At 46.7% G+C, this 15,669-nt stretch overlaps 1 protein-coding gene across 1 annotated transcript; it reads right to left on the bottom strand.

The window, feature by feature from the left end:
• Window positions 1–2,000: 2,000 nt before the first annotated feature.
• On the bottom strand, window positions 2,001–4,554 carry KLF2 (KLF transcription factor 2). Its single transcript, XM_074204382.1, has 3 exons — window positions 4,240–4,554; window positions 3,332–4,142; window positions 2,001–2,871 (listed from the first exon to the last, which is right to left on the bottom strand). Exons 1-3 carry the CDS (start codon window positions 4,312–4,314, stop codon window positions 2,696–2,698), a joined length of 1,062 nt encoding a protein of 353 aa, XP_074060483.1. The 5' UTR covers window positions 4,315–4,554; the 3' UTR covers window positions 2,001–2,695.
• Window positions 4,555–15,669: the final 11,115 nt, after the last annotated feature.

Genomic DNA, 15,669 nt, shown 5'->3' with positions numbered 1-15,669 from the left:
TCAAAATGTCAGAGTGGGGTGGAACTCTAGAAATTACTTGGTCCAAATGCATCATTTTACAAATGAGGAAACCAGAAGAGAATTAACTTAAGCTTGTCAGCTAGTGCAGGAAGATATGAACTTAAAATCTGTTTTTTGACCACCCTTCTCCCTTACCAGCACATTACTCTGGGGTATGCCCTCTTTTTGGGTACTAGGATGACATTACAGGGGCATCAACAGTAAATGAGCCAGGACTGATGAAAGAAAACCAATTTCATCATGTTCTAAGGCCAGTACAGGACAAGAGATTTCACATCTCGGGGGTCACATTCTGAAAACATATTTGCAAAAGAAGTTAACAAGAGTAGGGATTTTTTTTTTTTAAAGAAAAACAAAAATCCTTAGCACAAGAGGAAGTTGGTGGGATGTTGATCTAGAAAGTTGAATCAAATGTTAATTTTCAATTTCTGCTTTCTGAAGATTACTTAATATACTCATCTGCCTTCACAGGTTTTATCTAGGGGAGAAGGGAAGGGAGGAAATCCTTAGGACTATTGCAACACCATGTATGATTATTTTAAAATATGCTGTGCGATTTTCACTTTCTGGAAACAAATTGTGCAATTGCTAGGAATTAAGGTTTCCAGGTTTTTTTCTTTTTAAAAAAAAATGAAGATATGTTTAATTAGCACTTTGAAACAAGCAAGCCTCGAGAAAAAGAAAATGTTAAATTTATTCTTCCAATGATCATGGTCCCAATGCAAATCTGATGGAGAGGCAACACCCCCAATAGATTTCAGGGATGGGGTGACCCAGTGGTGGCCAATGTGGTTACCTCAGATTTAGGATGCTGGTGGAGCCTTGTAAATTCAAACACCACTTTCACATCCATAAAATGAAAATGGAGGATACACTCATTTCTAAAGGCAGCTTGCAGTGGAAGAAGGTTGGACCATGATTGAGTCAAAGGCCCTGGGCTGGAATCCAAGATCTATACTATATTTTATTATACAGGTGTCCTTGGCCAAGACAGTTAATCTTTCTAAGGCATATAAAATTTGGAAGGGGTTGAACCAGAAAGACACACTTCCCTTCCACAACACTGTCCAAAAAGTAATGTTAAGTTGTATTTAACAGTGCTTATGTATGTTTGCAAGTGTATTCAACACAATCAGTATTAAAATCCTGGCTTGATATTTATCAGTGGGAGCCAGCTTAATAGAAAAGAGCCTCGGATGTCGGGAGTCTTGGGTTCAAGATTTAGCAGACCCTTACCGATGTGATTTTGAGCAAGTCTCTTCCCTTTAATCAAGTCTTCATTTGTAAAATGGGGATGATTTCTGCCCATCTTCTCAGAGTTGTGAAAATGAAGAGGAGATAATACCTGAGGAGTACACTTGTCATTTAAGCAGTACTAGGAATGTGAGTTATAGTCACTGATTTTAAGATAAGCAATTCTAGAAAGAGGGTTGGTACAGAACTTTCCTTAAGTAAAAGATGAACTTAAGACATGTAAAAATTCACATGGCAAGGAGGAAACTGAAAATACAGGAGCAAAAAAATCCTTAAGGACTGAATCACTTCTTAATTGAAAAGTTTAGGGGATAACTCAGAAGCTACCAAAATAATACAGGGCAATTGGAGTAGTCCTTTTTTAAGACCAATGGTTTTGAGGGTTTTATGTCAGCTGGGTCACCACTTTCCCCTAAGCCCTTGGGAAAAGAAGGTAATTGATGTATGAGACAGCCTTAAAATAAGCCTCCCTAGTTACAGAAATGCAGTGTTTAAATTTATAGGAAAAACCCACATGCTTGCTGGCACACAGTCACCACAGCTGGAAAACATTGAGACTATGAAAATAGCCCAGTACAAGCCCAACCCAAACCGAGTAACTAAAACACCATTTCTAAAAAGGTAGTAAATCATACCGGTTTCTTCCCACCCCCCTCGAAGTTTCTTCTCTCTCTCTCTCTCTCTCTCTCTCTCTCTCTCTCTCTCTCTCTCTCTCTCTCTTCTTTTTAAAACTAATCTCCTCCTCCCTCCACCTCCCTCCACCTCCTTCATTCCACAGGCTGGCACCAGGCTCAGCAAGAGAAGCAGAGCTGGGTCTATCAAAACTGCCAGCATTCAAAAAATGCCAACTCTGGGTATGCGTGGAAACATTCTTTTAAAAGATGCAAAACATTTGTTTTTATTTTTTTAAAAACTGAGAAATCATTTTCATATAAAACAGAACCAGGCAGAACGGCCCGTTTGTCCTATTTACATTATTACAATCCTTGCCAAATATTTACAATATCCAACATCTTAGGCAGTAAAGTTAAGGCTGTTTCTCACAAGGCATCAAGCCCTGTACTAGTGTAGACCATGGCTGAGAGAGTTAAGAAGACTATTGCACCATTTTGAAAACAAAATTCGTCAAGGAGGGGAGGGGGTCTTCTCCAAACCATGCCTGTTCGGCGAGATCGGCCAGTTACTCAGTCCCACTGGGGGTCAGCGTCGGGGGGGGGTTCCAGGTGCACAAACCTCTTTGTAAGTCTGTGGTCGGGGTCCGGCGAGGGGGGCGCCCTCTGTCCAAGTTCAGTCCCGGCGGACGCCGGCCTTTCCCAAAAGCCCAATAAATACCACCAGTCACATTCTGGGGAGCAGAGTTCGGAGAGGTCCCGGCTGGGGCTCGGCGCGTAGGGCCAGCTACAGGCCTGCCCGGCGGGGCCTACATGTGCCTCTTCATGTGCAGGGCCAGGTGGTCCGACCTGGAGAAGGCTCTGTCGCACAGGTGGCACTGGAAGGGCCGGTGGCCCGTGTGCTTTCTGTAGTGCCGGGTGAGCTCGTCCGACCGGGCGAACTTCCAGCCGCAGCCGTCCCAGTTACAGTGATAGGGCTTCTCACCTGCGGGGGCCGGACCGGGGCAGGCGTCAGGGCCGGGCCCCGGAGCCCCGCCGCGCGCGCCCCGCAGCCAGGCTGCGGCTCCCCGCTTCTCCTCCCCCGGGTCCCCGCACCGCGCTTCTCCTCCCCCGGGTCCCCGCACCGCGCTTCTCCTCCCCCGGGTCCCCGCACCGCGCTTCTCCTCCCCCGGGTCCCCGCACCGCGCTTCTCCTCCCCCGGGTCCCCGCACCCCGCTTCTCCTCCCCCGGGTCCCCGCACCCCGCTTCTCCTCCCCCGGGTCCCCGCACCCCGCTTCTCCTCCCCCGGGTCCCCGCACCCCGCTTCTCCTCCCCCGGGTCCCCGCACCGCGCTTCTCCTCCCCCGGGTCCCCGCACCCCGCTTCTCCTCCCCCGGGTCCCCGCACCGCGCTTCTCCTCCCCCGGATCCCGCACCCCGCTTCTCCTCCCCCGGATCCCGCACCCACCTGTGTGCGTGCGCAGGTGCGCCTTGAGGTGCGAGCTCTTGGTGTAGGTCTTCCCGCAGCCCGCGTAGCTGCACGTGTGCGTGGCCGTCCGCTTGCGGGGCCAGGAGCGCCGGCCGCGCTTGGGCTTGGGCTCCAGCAGCTCCAGGGGCGACGAGGGCGGCGTGAGCAGGCCGCGGGCGGCGGGCCCCGCGGGGGCGGCCAGGCCCAGGCCCTCGTCGAAGAGCCCGAAGGGGCCGGCGGGGTAGTGCAGCGGCGGCGGCCCGGGGAAGGCGGCGGCGGCGGGGCCGAAGGCGCCGGGGGGCCCGAAGGGGCGCGGCGCGGCCAGGCGCGGGGGGCCGTCCGGCAGCGGGCCGCGGCCGTCGGGGCTGAGCGGGGGCGTGTCGGGCCCGGGCCCGGGGCCCAGCATGCAGGCCCCGCCGCCCTCCCGCTTGACGCCGCGCGGGGCCCGGCCCAGGGCGGCCGCGAAGGCGCCGCCGTCCAGCTCGGGCTCGGCCTTGATGCCGTCGGCGAAGGCCCCGAAGGCGGAGGGGGCCAGCAGGAAGCGGCCCTGCAGCGCGCCCGCCGCGCCGGCCGGCTGGGGCTCAGGCGCCGGCGCCAGCGCGTAGGGGGGCGGCTGCGGCGGCGGCGGGGCGGCGGCGGCGGCCGGGGGCTCCGGGTAGCAGGCGGGCGGCGGGTAGAAGGCGGCCGGGGGCTCGGGCGGCGCGGCGCCCTCGGGGCCCAGCCCGTCCAGGCCCATGGACAGGATGAAGTCCAGCACGCTGTTGAGGTCCTCGTCGGCGCCGCCGGGCTCGGGCTCCGCGCGGGGCCAGCGCTGCGGGAGAGAGACACGGGGAGGGCGGGTGAGACGGGGCGCGGCGGGCGCGCGGGGCGGGCGCGGGGCGCGGCGGGCGCGCGGGGCGCTCACTCACCTCCTGGAAGCCGCGCTCCCGGCACGGGCTGGCGAACGTGGCGAAGGACGGCAGGATGGGCTCGCTGAGCGCCATGGCCGCCGGGCGCCCGGGGCCGGGGGGGGGGAGACGGGACGGACGGAGCGGGGGGGAGAGTGTGCGCGGGGCGGCCGGGCCGGGCCGGAGGGCGGACGGAGGAGGAAGGGGCGGACGGACTGAGTGACAGGCGCGCGCGCGCCGAGCCGGACTGCCCGAGAGGCGGGCCGCGGGCTGCACCGGGGGCTGCCGAGGCTGCGAGTGGCGGCCCCGGGCCCGCCCGAGCCTTATAACGCGGCGCGCGGCGGGCCGGGCCAATGGCAGCCGCGGCGGAAACGCGTCCCGGATGGGGACGAGCTCCGGGCTCGGCCTAAATTTAGCCGCAGTATATAAGCCGGCGGCGGCCGCGGCCACGGCGGCTGCGGACCAGAGCCCGGGGCTCCGGCCGCCCCGCCCCGTCTCCCGGGGCGACCGTGTCAACAAGCGCGGCCCGCCGGGCCGGGGCGTCGCGTCAGCGTGACGTGCGCGGGTCCCCCCTCCGCCCTCGCCGCGCCAGGGCTTTCCCGGCTCGCGCCTCGCTCCCCGCCCCCTCCGCGGGAGCCGCCGGGCCCGGGCCCCGGCCCCGGAGCTGCGGGGCTGGGCCGGAGGCTGCGCCGCCGCCCCCCGGGCCCCGTTGCTCACCCGACTCGATCCCTCCTGCGGGGATCCGGCCGCCCCGGGCTGGGCCGGGCCCCGGCGGACTCCCGGCCCCGGCGGACTCCCGGCCCCGGCGGACTCCCGGCCCCGGCGGACTCCCGGCCCCGGCGGACTCCCGGCCCCGGGCGCCCCCGGCGCAGCCCGCCGGCGAGCTCTCCCGTAGCCCAGGTGCGGGCACGTCACGCCCAGCCGCTCTCACCGCCCGCCTCCGGGCCCGGGAGAGCCGGGGAAGGGCCCCGGGGAGCCACCGGCTGTGGGAGACGACTCCGCAGCACCAGGACGGAAGCTCTCACACGCCCCTGGGGGGCAGAGAGGGCGAAACGGGGGCCGATTTCGAACTGACTCCCCCGGACATGAGGCTAGATGCCCACCTGCAGATTCTCACCCAGACCCCTGAGTGTGCAACAGCCACTGACCATGTTGGCTGGAGCCATCCGAGGCCCCTCCTAAAGAGCAGGACAGAAGTTATGCTTAAATCCTATGAAATGAGCCATTCTGAAGATCCTCCTTCCCTTTCCACCAAGAATAGCGCTGGCACGATTCTTAAGATGGGAAAGTAGAGGATTGACTTGTGCAACCACACAGTGCTCAACCCAGGACTGACTGTAACCTAGGCCTTCTGACTCTACTGTCCCAGCATCTTGATTCTGGCTTGCTTTAGTTGACTCAAGAACCTCTTTTCACTTCTCTTTTTCCCCCTCTTACTCTTCTCTAAATTCTGCAGTTCGATTTCCAACCTGACCCTTCAGCATCCCGAAGTTACCAATCACCTCCTTCCTCCTTGACAAATCTAACATCCTTAATTCTTTCATCCTCCACGATACTCTTCTCTCCTAAATGTCGGCTTGGCTTGACCCGATGGGGGCAGCTTGTCGGTGGGGATGGATGTTCCCTTCCGGAGGTCCTTAATCGCCTTGTTTCTGTCTATAAAGATGATTAAGCATCTACTGTGTGCAGTGCATTAGTAGGGAGATACTATACAAGACTGAGATAAGACCCAGCCCCTGCCCTCATGGATCTTATAGTCTCCTAGTGTATTTAGAAACACACATGCACAGTACACAGTGTGTTCTAGAAGTCATGGCCTTTTCAAGCTAATTGCTGGAGCTTCATTCAGATCATATCTACCTGGATGTTCTCCTAGGCTGTCCTGGGCTGTCTTCAGAGCCCCTCTGTACTATTTCTTTTGGTGATTTCATTGACTCTCAGTAATTCAGTTATCTCCATGCAGATGACTCTCAGATCTACTTATCCAACCTTAATTTCTCTCTTCCAAATTGCAGATCTGACCATGTTACCCCCCCCCCCCAGTGAATTAACTTCAGTGGATCCCTATTACCCCTAGGATCAAATATAACATCTTCTCTTTGACTTTTAAAACTCTCCCAAGCTCTTTCTTGCCTTTGCAGCTGTAGAGAAGCCCTGACCTGGATGCTTCTAACTCCATGCATTTTCACTGCCAGAAATTCTTTTTCTTTTACTCTGCCTTCCTTGACTAAGTGATTCAGCTAAAACTCTATCTAAAGCAAGACAACTTTCCCGATTGTCCTTAATACTAGTGCCTCTTCCCTTTGAGATTTCCTCTGGGTTATACTGTGCTTATCTTGTTGGGACATAATTGTTTGCATTCCCTCCATTAGAATGTGAACTCCTTGAGGGCAGTAACTTTTTGTTCACTTGTTTTTTGCTTTTCATCCCCACTGCTTAACATGGTATCTGGATCATAGTAGGAATTTAAGAAATTTTTTTGTTGATTCAATCATTCTTTTTTTTTTGTGGGTCTTTTGGGGTTTTTTTAGATTTTTTCCAAGGCAATGGGGTTAAGTGGCTTGCCCAAGGCCACATGGCTAGGTAATTGTTAAGTGTCTGAGGCCTGATTTGAACTCAGGTACTACTGACTCCAAGGCAAGTGCTCTATCCACTGCACCACCTAGCCTCCCCATTTGGCTTTTTATTTGCAGAGCAATGGGGTTAAGTGATTTGCCCAAGATCACACAGCTAGGTAATCAAGTGTCTTGAGACTGGATTTGAACTCAGATCCTCCCAACTCCAGGGCCACTGCTCTATCCACTGCGCCACCTAGCTGCCCCAATCATATTTTTATTGATTCCTTTTGTTGTTCAATCACATTCATTTCTGAAAATATCTTTCTCCTTGACCTACCCAGAGAACCCTTCCTAACAAAGATAGAAAAAAGCAAAAATAAATGTAACTCAACAAAAATGTCTGACATTTCACCATATCTAATAACATATGCAAATTTTCATACTCATAACCCTAAACTTTACATCATTTCATCCAAGTCTTCCCAAGTTTTTCTGAAACCATCTTGCTGATCCTTTCTTATAGCCCAATAGTATTCTATCACTTATACTATGTACAATCATTCCCCAATTGATAAGAATCCCCTCAATCTCCAGTTCCTTGCCACCACAAAAAAGAGCAACTTGCAATTCTTTTGAAAACCAATTTTTTGGGGGTGGCTAGGTGGCACAGTGGGAAAAAAAAAGCAGAGGGGTAGCTAGGTGGCACAGTGGATAGAGCACTGGCCCTGGAGTCGGGAGTACCTGGGTTCAAATCCGGCCTCAGACACTTCATAATTACCTAGCTGTGTGGCCTTGGGCAAGCTACTTAACCCCATTGCCTTGAAAAAAAGCTAAAAAAAACCCGCTAGTTTTTAATTTCCTTTCATTTTAACCATTGGGAATCGACTCTTCATCATATATTTGTTTTAATTTCTTATAGATCTTGGATAGCTGACCCCTGTTGGAGATAAGATTATTTTTCCTAATAAGTTTCCTTTCTTAACAGATTGATTTGATATAAAAACATTTTAATTTATTTGTAATCAAAATTTTATTTTTTGTGATTCTTTCTGTCCCTTATTTGGTTACCTTTCCATTCCCTTAACCACAGTATTGAAAGTTACCTGATCTCTTCTAGTTTTTTTTTTTTTTTAATTTATGGTATAACCACTTATATTTAGGTCAGTATCCATTTTTAGTTTATTGTGGGATATAGTGTCAAATGTCTATTAATAACAGTCTAAAGTTCTCTTCCCAATAAAATAGGCTGCTTCTTTTGCCTTGTCAATTTAAAACTTTATTGAGCCTGTGACATGAACAGTTATCATCACTTAGTCTGGTACAAATTGAAATACCAGGAAGCCTAGATCTATTCTGTTTCAGATCCCTTCCCAAATCAGGGAGGAAAGGAATAATCAGGTTATAAAGAATCTCACAAGACCAGGAACTATCTATGATGATGTGCGATAAATTTCCTTAAAACTCTCCACAAAATGAATTCAAGAATGATAAATTTGGAGCATCATCTAGGCAGTTACAAGTGGGATCTTGATGGGAATGGTTTAGTAAGATTCTGGGGTTAGTGCATACCAATAAGCTAGTCCTACACTTATAACACTGTCTGATGGCAATATGAGGCAGAGTGTCATAAGGGCCATAAGAAATAATAAAAACAGCCAACATATAACACTTCTTACTTTATACCTGTGAGATAAATACCATAGATATCCCTTGTTTACAGATGAAGAAACTGAGACTTGAGAGGATAAATACTTTCTCTGGTATTAGAAAACTAGTTTTTAGAGGCAAGATTCAAACCCAGGGTTTTCTTTGTTGCTTTTAGTATAAATATTGTATTGATACCATCTCCCCTCAGCCATTATTTAGTTCATTTTATACAGTTCCTAGTGACCTCCTTACAATTAGATCTCTCCTTTGTATAATAAGGTGCATTTAAGCAGAACAAAGTGACGTGTCATATCTGGTAATGTATGCCTCATTCCACACCCATAATCCACCACCTCTTCCAAGAGAGGCTGTAGGCATGAACTCTAAAGTTAGGACTTGATACTACATCATCTGATGTCTTTCATTGCTGTTTCCTTTTACTTTATTGTGGTCATTGATAAACTGCTCTCCTTACTCAACTTCACTATCACAAATGTAGGTAATTCCAGAATCCAAGAATCTATTCACTTGTTAGTTACACCTTTCATAATTCATGGTAGCTAACAAGGAAATAATCTTAACTGAAATAATTGGTTCAATCTAATAGTGAAATATAATTAAATAAGTACAATTTTGTATTTATTAAAAATCTGTACAAATATAAATGGGTGGGACTTGCTTAGATAGCACTTTACCTGAAAAAGATCCAGGGGTTGTAATGATTTTTAAGTTCAATAGGAAGGGCGGCTAGGTGGCGCAGTGGATAAAGCACCAGCCCTGGAGTCAGGAGTACCTGGGTTCAAATCTGGTCTCAGACACTTAATAATTACCTAGCTGTTCCTTGCAAAAAAAAAAAAACCTAAAAAAAAAGTTCAATAGGAGTCAGTGATTCAATATGGCAGCCAGGAAAAAAAACAAACATGAATATGAGGTTAGTCTGCATTAAGAAAGAGTAACTTCCAGGAAGCTATCCTCTAGCCTGGTCAGACCATAACTAGAATATTGTGTTCTAGGACACATACAGTTTAGGAAGGATTGATAAACTGGAGAGGGTCCAGAGTACCCTTAGCAACCAAGTCTCATATGAGAGTCATTTGGAACTGGAGATGACTCAAGAATAGGGTAGGGGGTATTCAGGTATTTCCAGGATTGTCATATGGAAGAAATATTAGACTTGCTGCAGTTTAGTCCTAGAAGGGAGAATCAGAAACAATGAGTAGAAGTTGCCAAAAAATTCAACCTTGATGTCAGGAAAAAAACTTTGTCAATTTTAGCTACCCATTAAGGGACTGATAGAGCAGCTGGGTGACACAGTGGATAGAGCCCTAGACCTGGAGTCATCAAAATCTCAATTCAAGTCCAAGTTCAAGACACTTAGGTGCTGTATAACCTTGGGCAAGTCATTTCATTCTCTTTACCTCAGTTTCCTCATGTGGGAAATGAACTAGAGAAGGAAATGGCAAACCATTCCAGTATTTTGCCAAGAAAAACCTTAAATGGGATCATAGAGAGTAGAACAGGACTGAAAAAAAAATTTCATAATGAATAATGGAATAATAGGTCCCTTCCTCATTGAAAGTCTTCAAAAAAGCCAGTTAGTCTCATGTGTTATGGGATTTTTGTTTTGGGTTGAACTACATTCTGAATGGAATAATGAGTCCCTTCCTCAATGAAAGTTTTTTTTTTTGTTTTGTTTTGTTATTTTAGGTTTTTGCAAGGCAAATGAAATGGGGTTAAGTGGCTTGCCCAAGGCCACACAACTAGGTAATTATTAAAGTGTCTGAGGCCTGATTTGAACCCAGGTACTCCTGACTCCAGGGCTGGTGCTCTATCCACTGTGCCACCTAGCCACCCCTGAAAGTCTTTTAAAAGGCCAGTTAGTCTCATATATTATGGAATTTGTGTGTGTGTGTGTGTGTGTGTGTGTGTGTGTGTGTGTGTGTGTGTGTGTATTGAAATATATTCTGAAGGGCGGCTAGGTGGCGCAATGAATAGAGCACCAGCCTTGGAGTCAGGAGTACCTGGGTTCAAATCCAACCTCAGACACTTAATAATTACTTAGCCGTGTGGCCTTGGGCAAGCCACTTAACGCCATTGCCTTGCAAAAGAAGATAGAAGTGGAGGGGAATGTATTTGGAAGACTGTGTCATGTGGAAGAGGGATTAGGTTTATTCTGTTTCCCCCCTAGGAGTAATGTGTGGAAGTCATAGATAAGCAGATTTTTGGCTCAGTTTAAGGAAAAAGTAATCATCAGAGCTGTGCCAAAAGGAAATATGTCACTTCAGAATGTAATGAGTTTGTTCCTTGTTAGTATGTTTATTAGATTAGATTATGAACTCCTTGAGGGTAAGGACTTTTTTTTCTTTCTCTATGTCTTCAAGTGCTTAGCATAGCACACATGCTTACACTGGTACACAGTCAGCACTTGATCAATGCTTATTTACTTGGAACTCTTCAAGTAGAATATACCTCATTCTTTGCCACTGATATCATGGAGGAGATTCTAGTTTGGATCATAGACTCACAGTTATAGGCCTGGAATGGGTTATCCCATTCAACATCCTCATTTTGTAGATGAGGAAACTGAGAAGTTGGGAATTACCTGGGGTCATTTACCTTGTAAATGGCAGAGTGGAGATTTGAACTCAAGTTCTTAGACTTTTCCATTGTAACACCAATCTTTCATAAATACCCTTGCAGTTCTGAGATTCTGAAGGAAGGGACACATCTCTCTGACAGAAATGTTGGTCCCCAAAATGTGCATACCCTTTGATCCAGCAATACCACTACTGGGTCTATACCCTGAAGAGATGATGAAAAAGCATCATTTGCACAAAAATATTCATAGCAACCCTGTTTGTGGTGGCAAAAAATTGGAAATCAAGTAAATGTTCTTCAATTGGGGAATGGTTTAACAAATTGTGGTTATATGTGTGTCATGGAACACTATTGTTCTTTTAGAAACCAGGAGGGATAAGAATTCAGGGAAGCCTGGAAGGATTTTCATGAACTGATGCTGACTGAGATGAGCAGAACCTTACAAACATTGTACACCCTAACAGCAACATGGGACGATGATCAACTTTTTTTTTTTTTTTTTTTTAGATTTTTGCAAGGCAATGGGGTTAAGTGGCTTGCCCAAGGCCACACGGCTAAGTAATTATTAAGTGTCCGAGACCGGATTTGAACCCAGGTACTCCTGACTCCAAGGCCGGTGCTTTATCCACTGCGCCACCTAGCCGCCTGATGATCAACCTTGATGGACATGCTCATTCCATTAGTCCAACAATCAGGGAAGATTTGAGGCTATGAGAAAGAATTGTGGAGTTTGAACAAAGACCAAAGACTATTATCTTCAATTTAGAAAAAAAAAAACCGTTATCTTATGTAATTTTGCTATCTCTTATACTTTATTTTTTTTCCTTAAGGATATGATTTCTCTCTCATCACATTCAACTCAGATCAATGTATACCCTGGAAACAATGTAAAGACTAATAGACCTGCCTTCTGTGAGGGGGAGGGAGAAGGAAGCAAGAATAGGGGGAAAAATTGTAAAACTCAAAATCTTTCTTTCAAAACTTAAAAAAAAATTTAAAAATAGAAATGTTGGTTCCCTAAAGATGTGGTATTTGAATGGGGCCTTGATGGGGTGGCTTATGATTACTGTCTTCACATAGCTACAAGATTTTGGAGAAGAAGCAATCTTGTTTTACCATGCTAGGCCCAGGTACAAAGATATACGAACATCATCCCTGCCCTCAGACTATTAAAATCTAATTTATGTACTCTTTTATTGCTGGGTTCTAGTCTTATCAACTGTAGTTAAATGTATTTTATATATTTTGAGATCCTTCAGGATTCATTGTTATGGTACTGTTTTGCCTCCAGATCATTTGTATACTTCTAACCAAAAGTAACAAAATTGAATCCTACACTTTCTTGACTCCTAACCATTCCCCTGAGTTTCATATCTCAACAATCCCTCAAACTCACATGTGCAAAACTGAACTCGTGATCCCTCCCCTCACCCCATCTAAAACACCTCAATACCTCATTCCCTCTAATTTTCCCATGACTATTGATGGTGTCCCACCTTTCTCCTTTATGAAACCTATGAAACTTGACTTCTCACAGACTTTGTCAGCTCTCTTCTTCTCCCCCTGCGTATGTCCTACTCCCACCTGTGACTGCCCTATTTTAGGTTCTCTTCATGTCGTAATCTGGATTATTAGACTAAAACTGGTCTCCCTGCCTCAACTCCCTCCCCTCCATGCGCTGCCAGACTAATTGCTCTAAAACAAAAGTGTGCCATGATCCTTCTCCTTAGTATGTCACTTAAGGCTCCAACATCCAGCCTTATTCCTTTCTCACACTCTACTTTCTAATCAAAGGAAACTATTCACAGTTTCCCTGATCTCATCCTCTACTCTGTCTTGCCCACCCTACAGTAGCTGTCTGCCAATTCCTGGGTTGGTTTGCCTTCTGCTCCTTATCTGCCAGTGAAACCTTTCTCTTTAGGGATTTAAAATATGAAAAGAAAAGCCTTTTCTTAAGTCTTCTGTCATCATTTTACCATTATTATCATTATTAAATGTCAGCATTTGTAAAGTGCTTTAAGATTTGCTAAGAGCTTTCCCTGTGTTATCTGTACCTAATGACCTCCTTGGAACGAAGATGCTACTTTCCCTCTTCCACCACAATTCCAGGAATCTCCTTCTCCTTGACTCTCTTTTAGCACCTTCTGGGGAATTTTAAAGTATACCTTCTAATTTTTTTATAATGATCTGGGTTCATGTCCTCACTTGAGGAACAATTCCTTGATGGGTGGGAAACTCATTCATCTTTGTAATCAGAATGACAATCAGGGAATCAGAGACTGATGTAACGTGAGTTGAGTGATCATTACATTCCTATCCAGACCATCAGTGTTTATTAGGAAAAAATATTTTGTTTGCTGGAAATCACTAAGGGTATCTTGTCCAGCACAGTCCATAGCTGTGCACATAAATGTTTGTTGGGTTGAATTCAAGGCCATTGTGAAGAACCCTACTCTTTCAGAAAATGGAGCCAAAGCTGCAGCTGAGCAAAGTCTCTGGTCAACTGAACAGAGAATGACGGACACAGCTGGGAGATGAGTTCACGCTGGGGTGGTGTATTTTTTTTATTTTTTTCTCTCCTGCTTATGTTTATGCAATTCTTTTTACACAACTTATTACCAAACACCTCATTTCCCATATTGCAAAGAAAGTTGGCAGCAGGGTGCTTCTGGAGGATGGGCTCAGATTAAGTCAGGGAAGGGCTACTGTTTGTTTGCATCCTTATCATTAGTAACCACCTTGAGGGGTAACATTTTTGGTCTTACTGGGCCAGCTTCAGATGAGCAATAGGATTTTTTTTCATTTCCCCCATATTGTCTTTTGGCTTTTCCTTATGACTTGAACCAACATTTTGAAAGCAGAAGACTTGGAAGAAGTGCAGGTTCAGCTCCTGGTTTGCAGTGCTTTTCTTGCCTGTGAAATGATCTTACTATTGCCTCCATTTCACAGATGGGCAAACTGAAACCCAGGGATTGGTTCTTTCTACTGTACTATCATTTTTTTAAAAAAATTGCTTATGAATTTTCACAATAGTTCCTACATCCCCACCCCCATCTCCATTTCACACTTTTATTTTTATTATTATCAACAGTTTAAATTTTGAGGAAACAGGCAGTTTGAATATCTGTAAACCAGATGTGGCATAGAATTATAATACTGGGTAGGGGAGAGGGTGCAGTTTTGGTTTACTGGGGGAAAAAAAAGCATTAGTCTTGGTTTCACAAGAATCACAGAATTTGGGAGATGGAAAGGATCTCAGTGGACAGCTAGTTGAACCTTACATGAAAGGGATTCCCACTGGGGCAGGTTATTGACTATGAAGGTCCAACTTCATACACCATAAATCTGAAGCTGTAAGGAACTGCCAGGTTCATCTGCTTCAGTCACCTCATCTTATAGGGGAAGAATCTGAGGCCCAGAGAGGTTAAGAGACTTGTCCATGGTTAGTCACAGGGGCATAGCAACTGGAATTCAATCTCTGATCCCATATCCAAAGCTAGTTCCACTGATCCAAGAAAGCTGGGTTCAAAAACAGTGGTTGATCTGAGTTGCCAATTACTTCTCAGCTCTGTAACCCCCAGCAGGGCACTTTATAACAACTGTCCTGGACTTCTGTTTCCTCATCTGCAAAATGGGGGTGAAAAGTCTTTATACCACCCACTTCCTCCCTACTAATGCTAATATCTCCTGTCTATCCTACATGGATCTTGTTTGTTTGCATGTTGGTTATATTCTTGTTTGCATATTGCTTCCCTATTACACTGAGAGCAGGGATTGTTTTTGGATCCCCACTGTTTACTATATGATTGGTGCTTTATAAATGTTTTTCAGTTTTACTCATCAGGTGCAAATTGCTTTATAAGTGGGCTCATGGAAAGAATACTGGGGGCAGCTAGGTGGCGCAGTAGATAGAGCACCAGCCCTGGAGTCAGGAGTAACTGAGTTCAAATCCGACCTCAGACACTTCATAATTACCTAGCTGTGTGGCCTTGGGCAAGCAACTTAACCCCATTCATTGCCTTGCAAAAAAAAAAGAAAGAAAAGAAAAGAAAGAATACTGGTATTGAGGCCAGAAGACTTGGGCTCTGTTTCTAATTATGTGACCTTGGGTAAATCACCTTCACCCTCTGTGGATCAATTTCCCCATCTGTAAAATCAAAGTAAAACTTGTACTACCTGTCTTGCAAGGTGAGCTAAGGCATATAAAGCACTTTGTAAACCATAAATCTCCATAGAAACTTCACTCGGATGCTTCAGGGATAATATGACTTCATTGGTTTGGATATTCTTTTTGCCAATGTAGATCTCAGGCTTTCCATAATATGGTCTTTATGTGTCATCACAGCTAAAGACCTTTGTCCCCTCTCTTCTGATATAGAGTTTCTCTGTACTTGGCCAGACTGGTCCTCAGGGGATAGATACACAATTTGTAGCTGGGGCTCTATTTGAATCCTAATCCCAGTTTAGTAGTTCCTGAAGGAGCTTCTGCCCCACTGCAATAAGCATTGGGAATCCACACATTGTGGATCAGAAGAAGAAGAAGACAAATATCAACTGAAACCTCCCTGCTCTCCTCATCACCGGTTATTATACTTGCAAAGGCATTCAAACCTCTGAACCTTTGGTGAGAATTTGAGAATTTTTGAGT

Source organism: Macrotis lagotis, chromosome X (genome assembly GCF_037893015.1).
Source record: "Macrotis lagotis isolate mMagLag1 chromosome X, bilby.v1.9.chrom.fasta, whole genome shotgun sequence".
In the NCBI taxonomy this organism is placed as follows: Eukaryota; Metazoa; Chordata; class Mammalia; order Peramelemorphia; family Peramelidae; genus Macrotis; species Macrotis lagotis.
Note: the sequence above shows the minus strand (reverse complement) of the source record. Positions and strands in the feature narration are given on the sequence as shown.

Bases quoted from the DNA above. Each gene is read 5' to 3' on its own strand.
- KLF2 (XM_074204382.1), bottom strand. From the start codon at position 4,314: ATGGCGCTCAGCGAGCCCATCCTGCCGTCCTTCGCCACGTTCGCCAGC. The intron at 4,143-4,239 runs GTGAGTGAGCGC...TCTCTCCCGCAG, and splicing joins GGGAGCGCGGCTTCCAGGAG to CGCTGGCCCCGCGCGGAGCC. The intron at 2,872-3,331 runs GTGGGTGCGGGA...CGGCCCCCGCAG, and splicing joins GCACCTGCGCACGCACACAG to GTGAGAAGCCCTATCACTGT.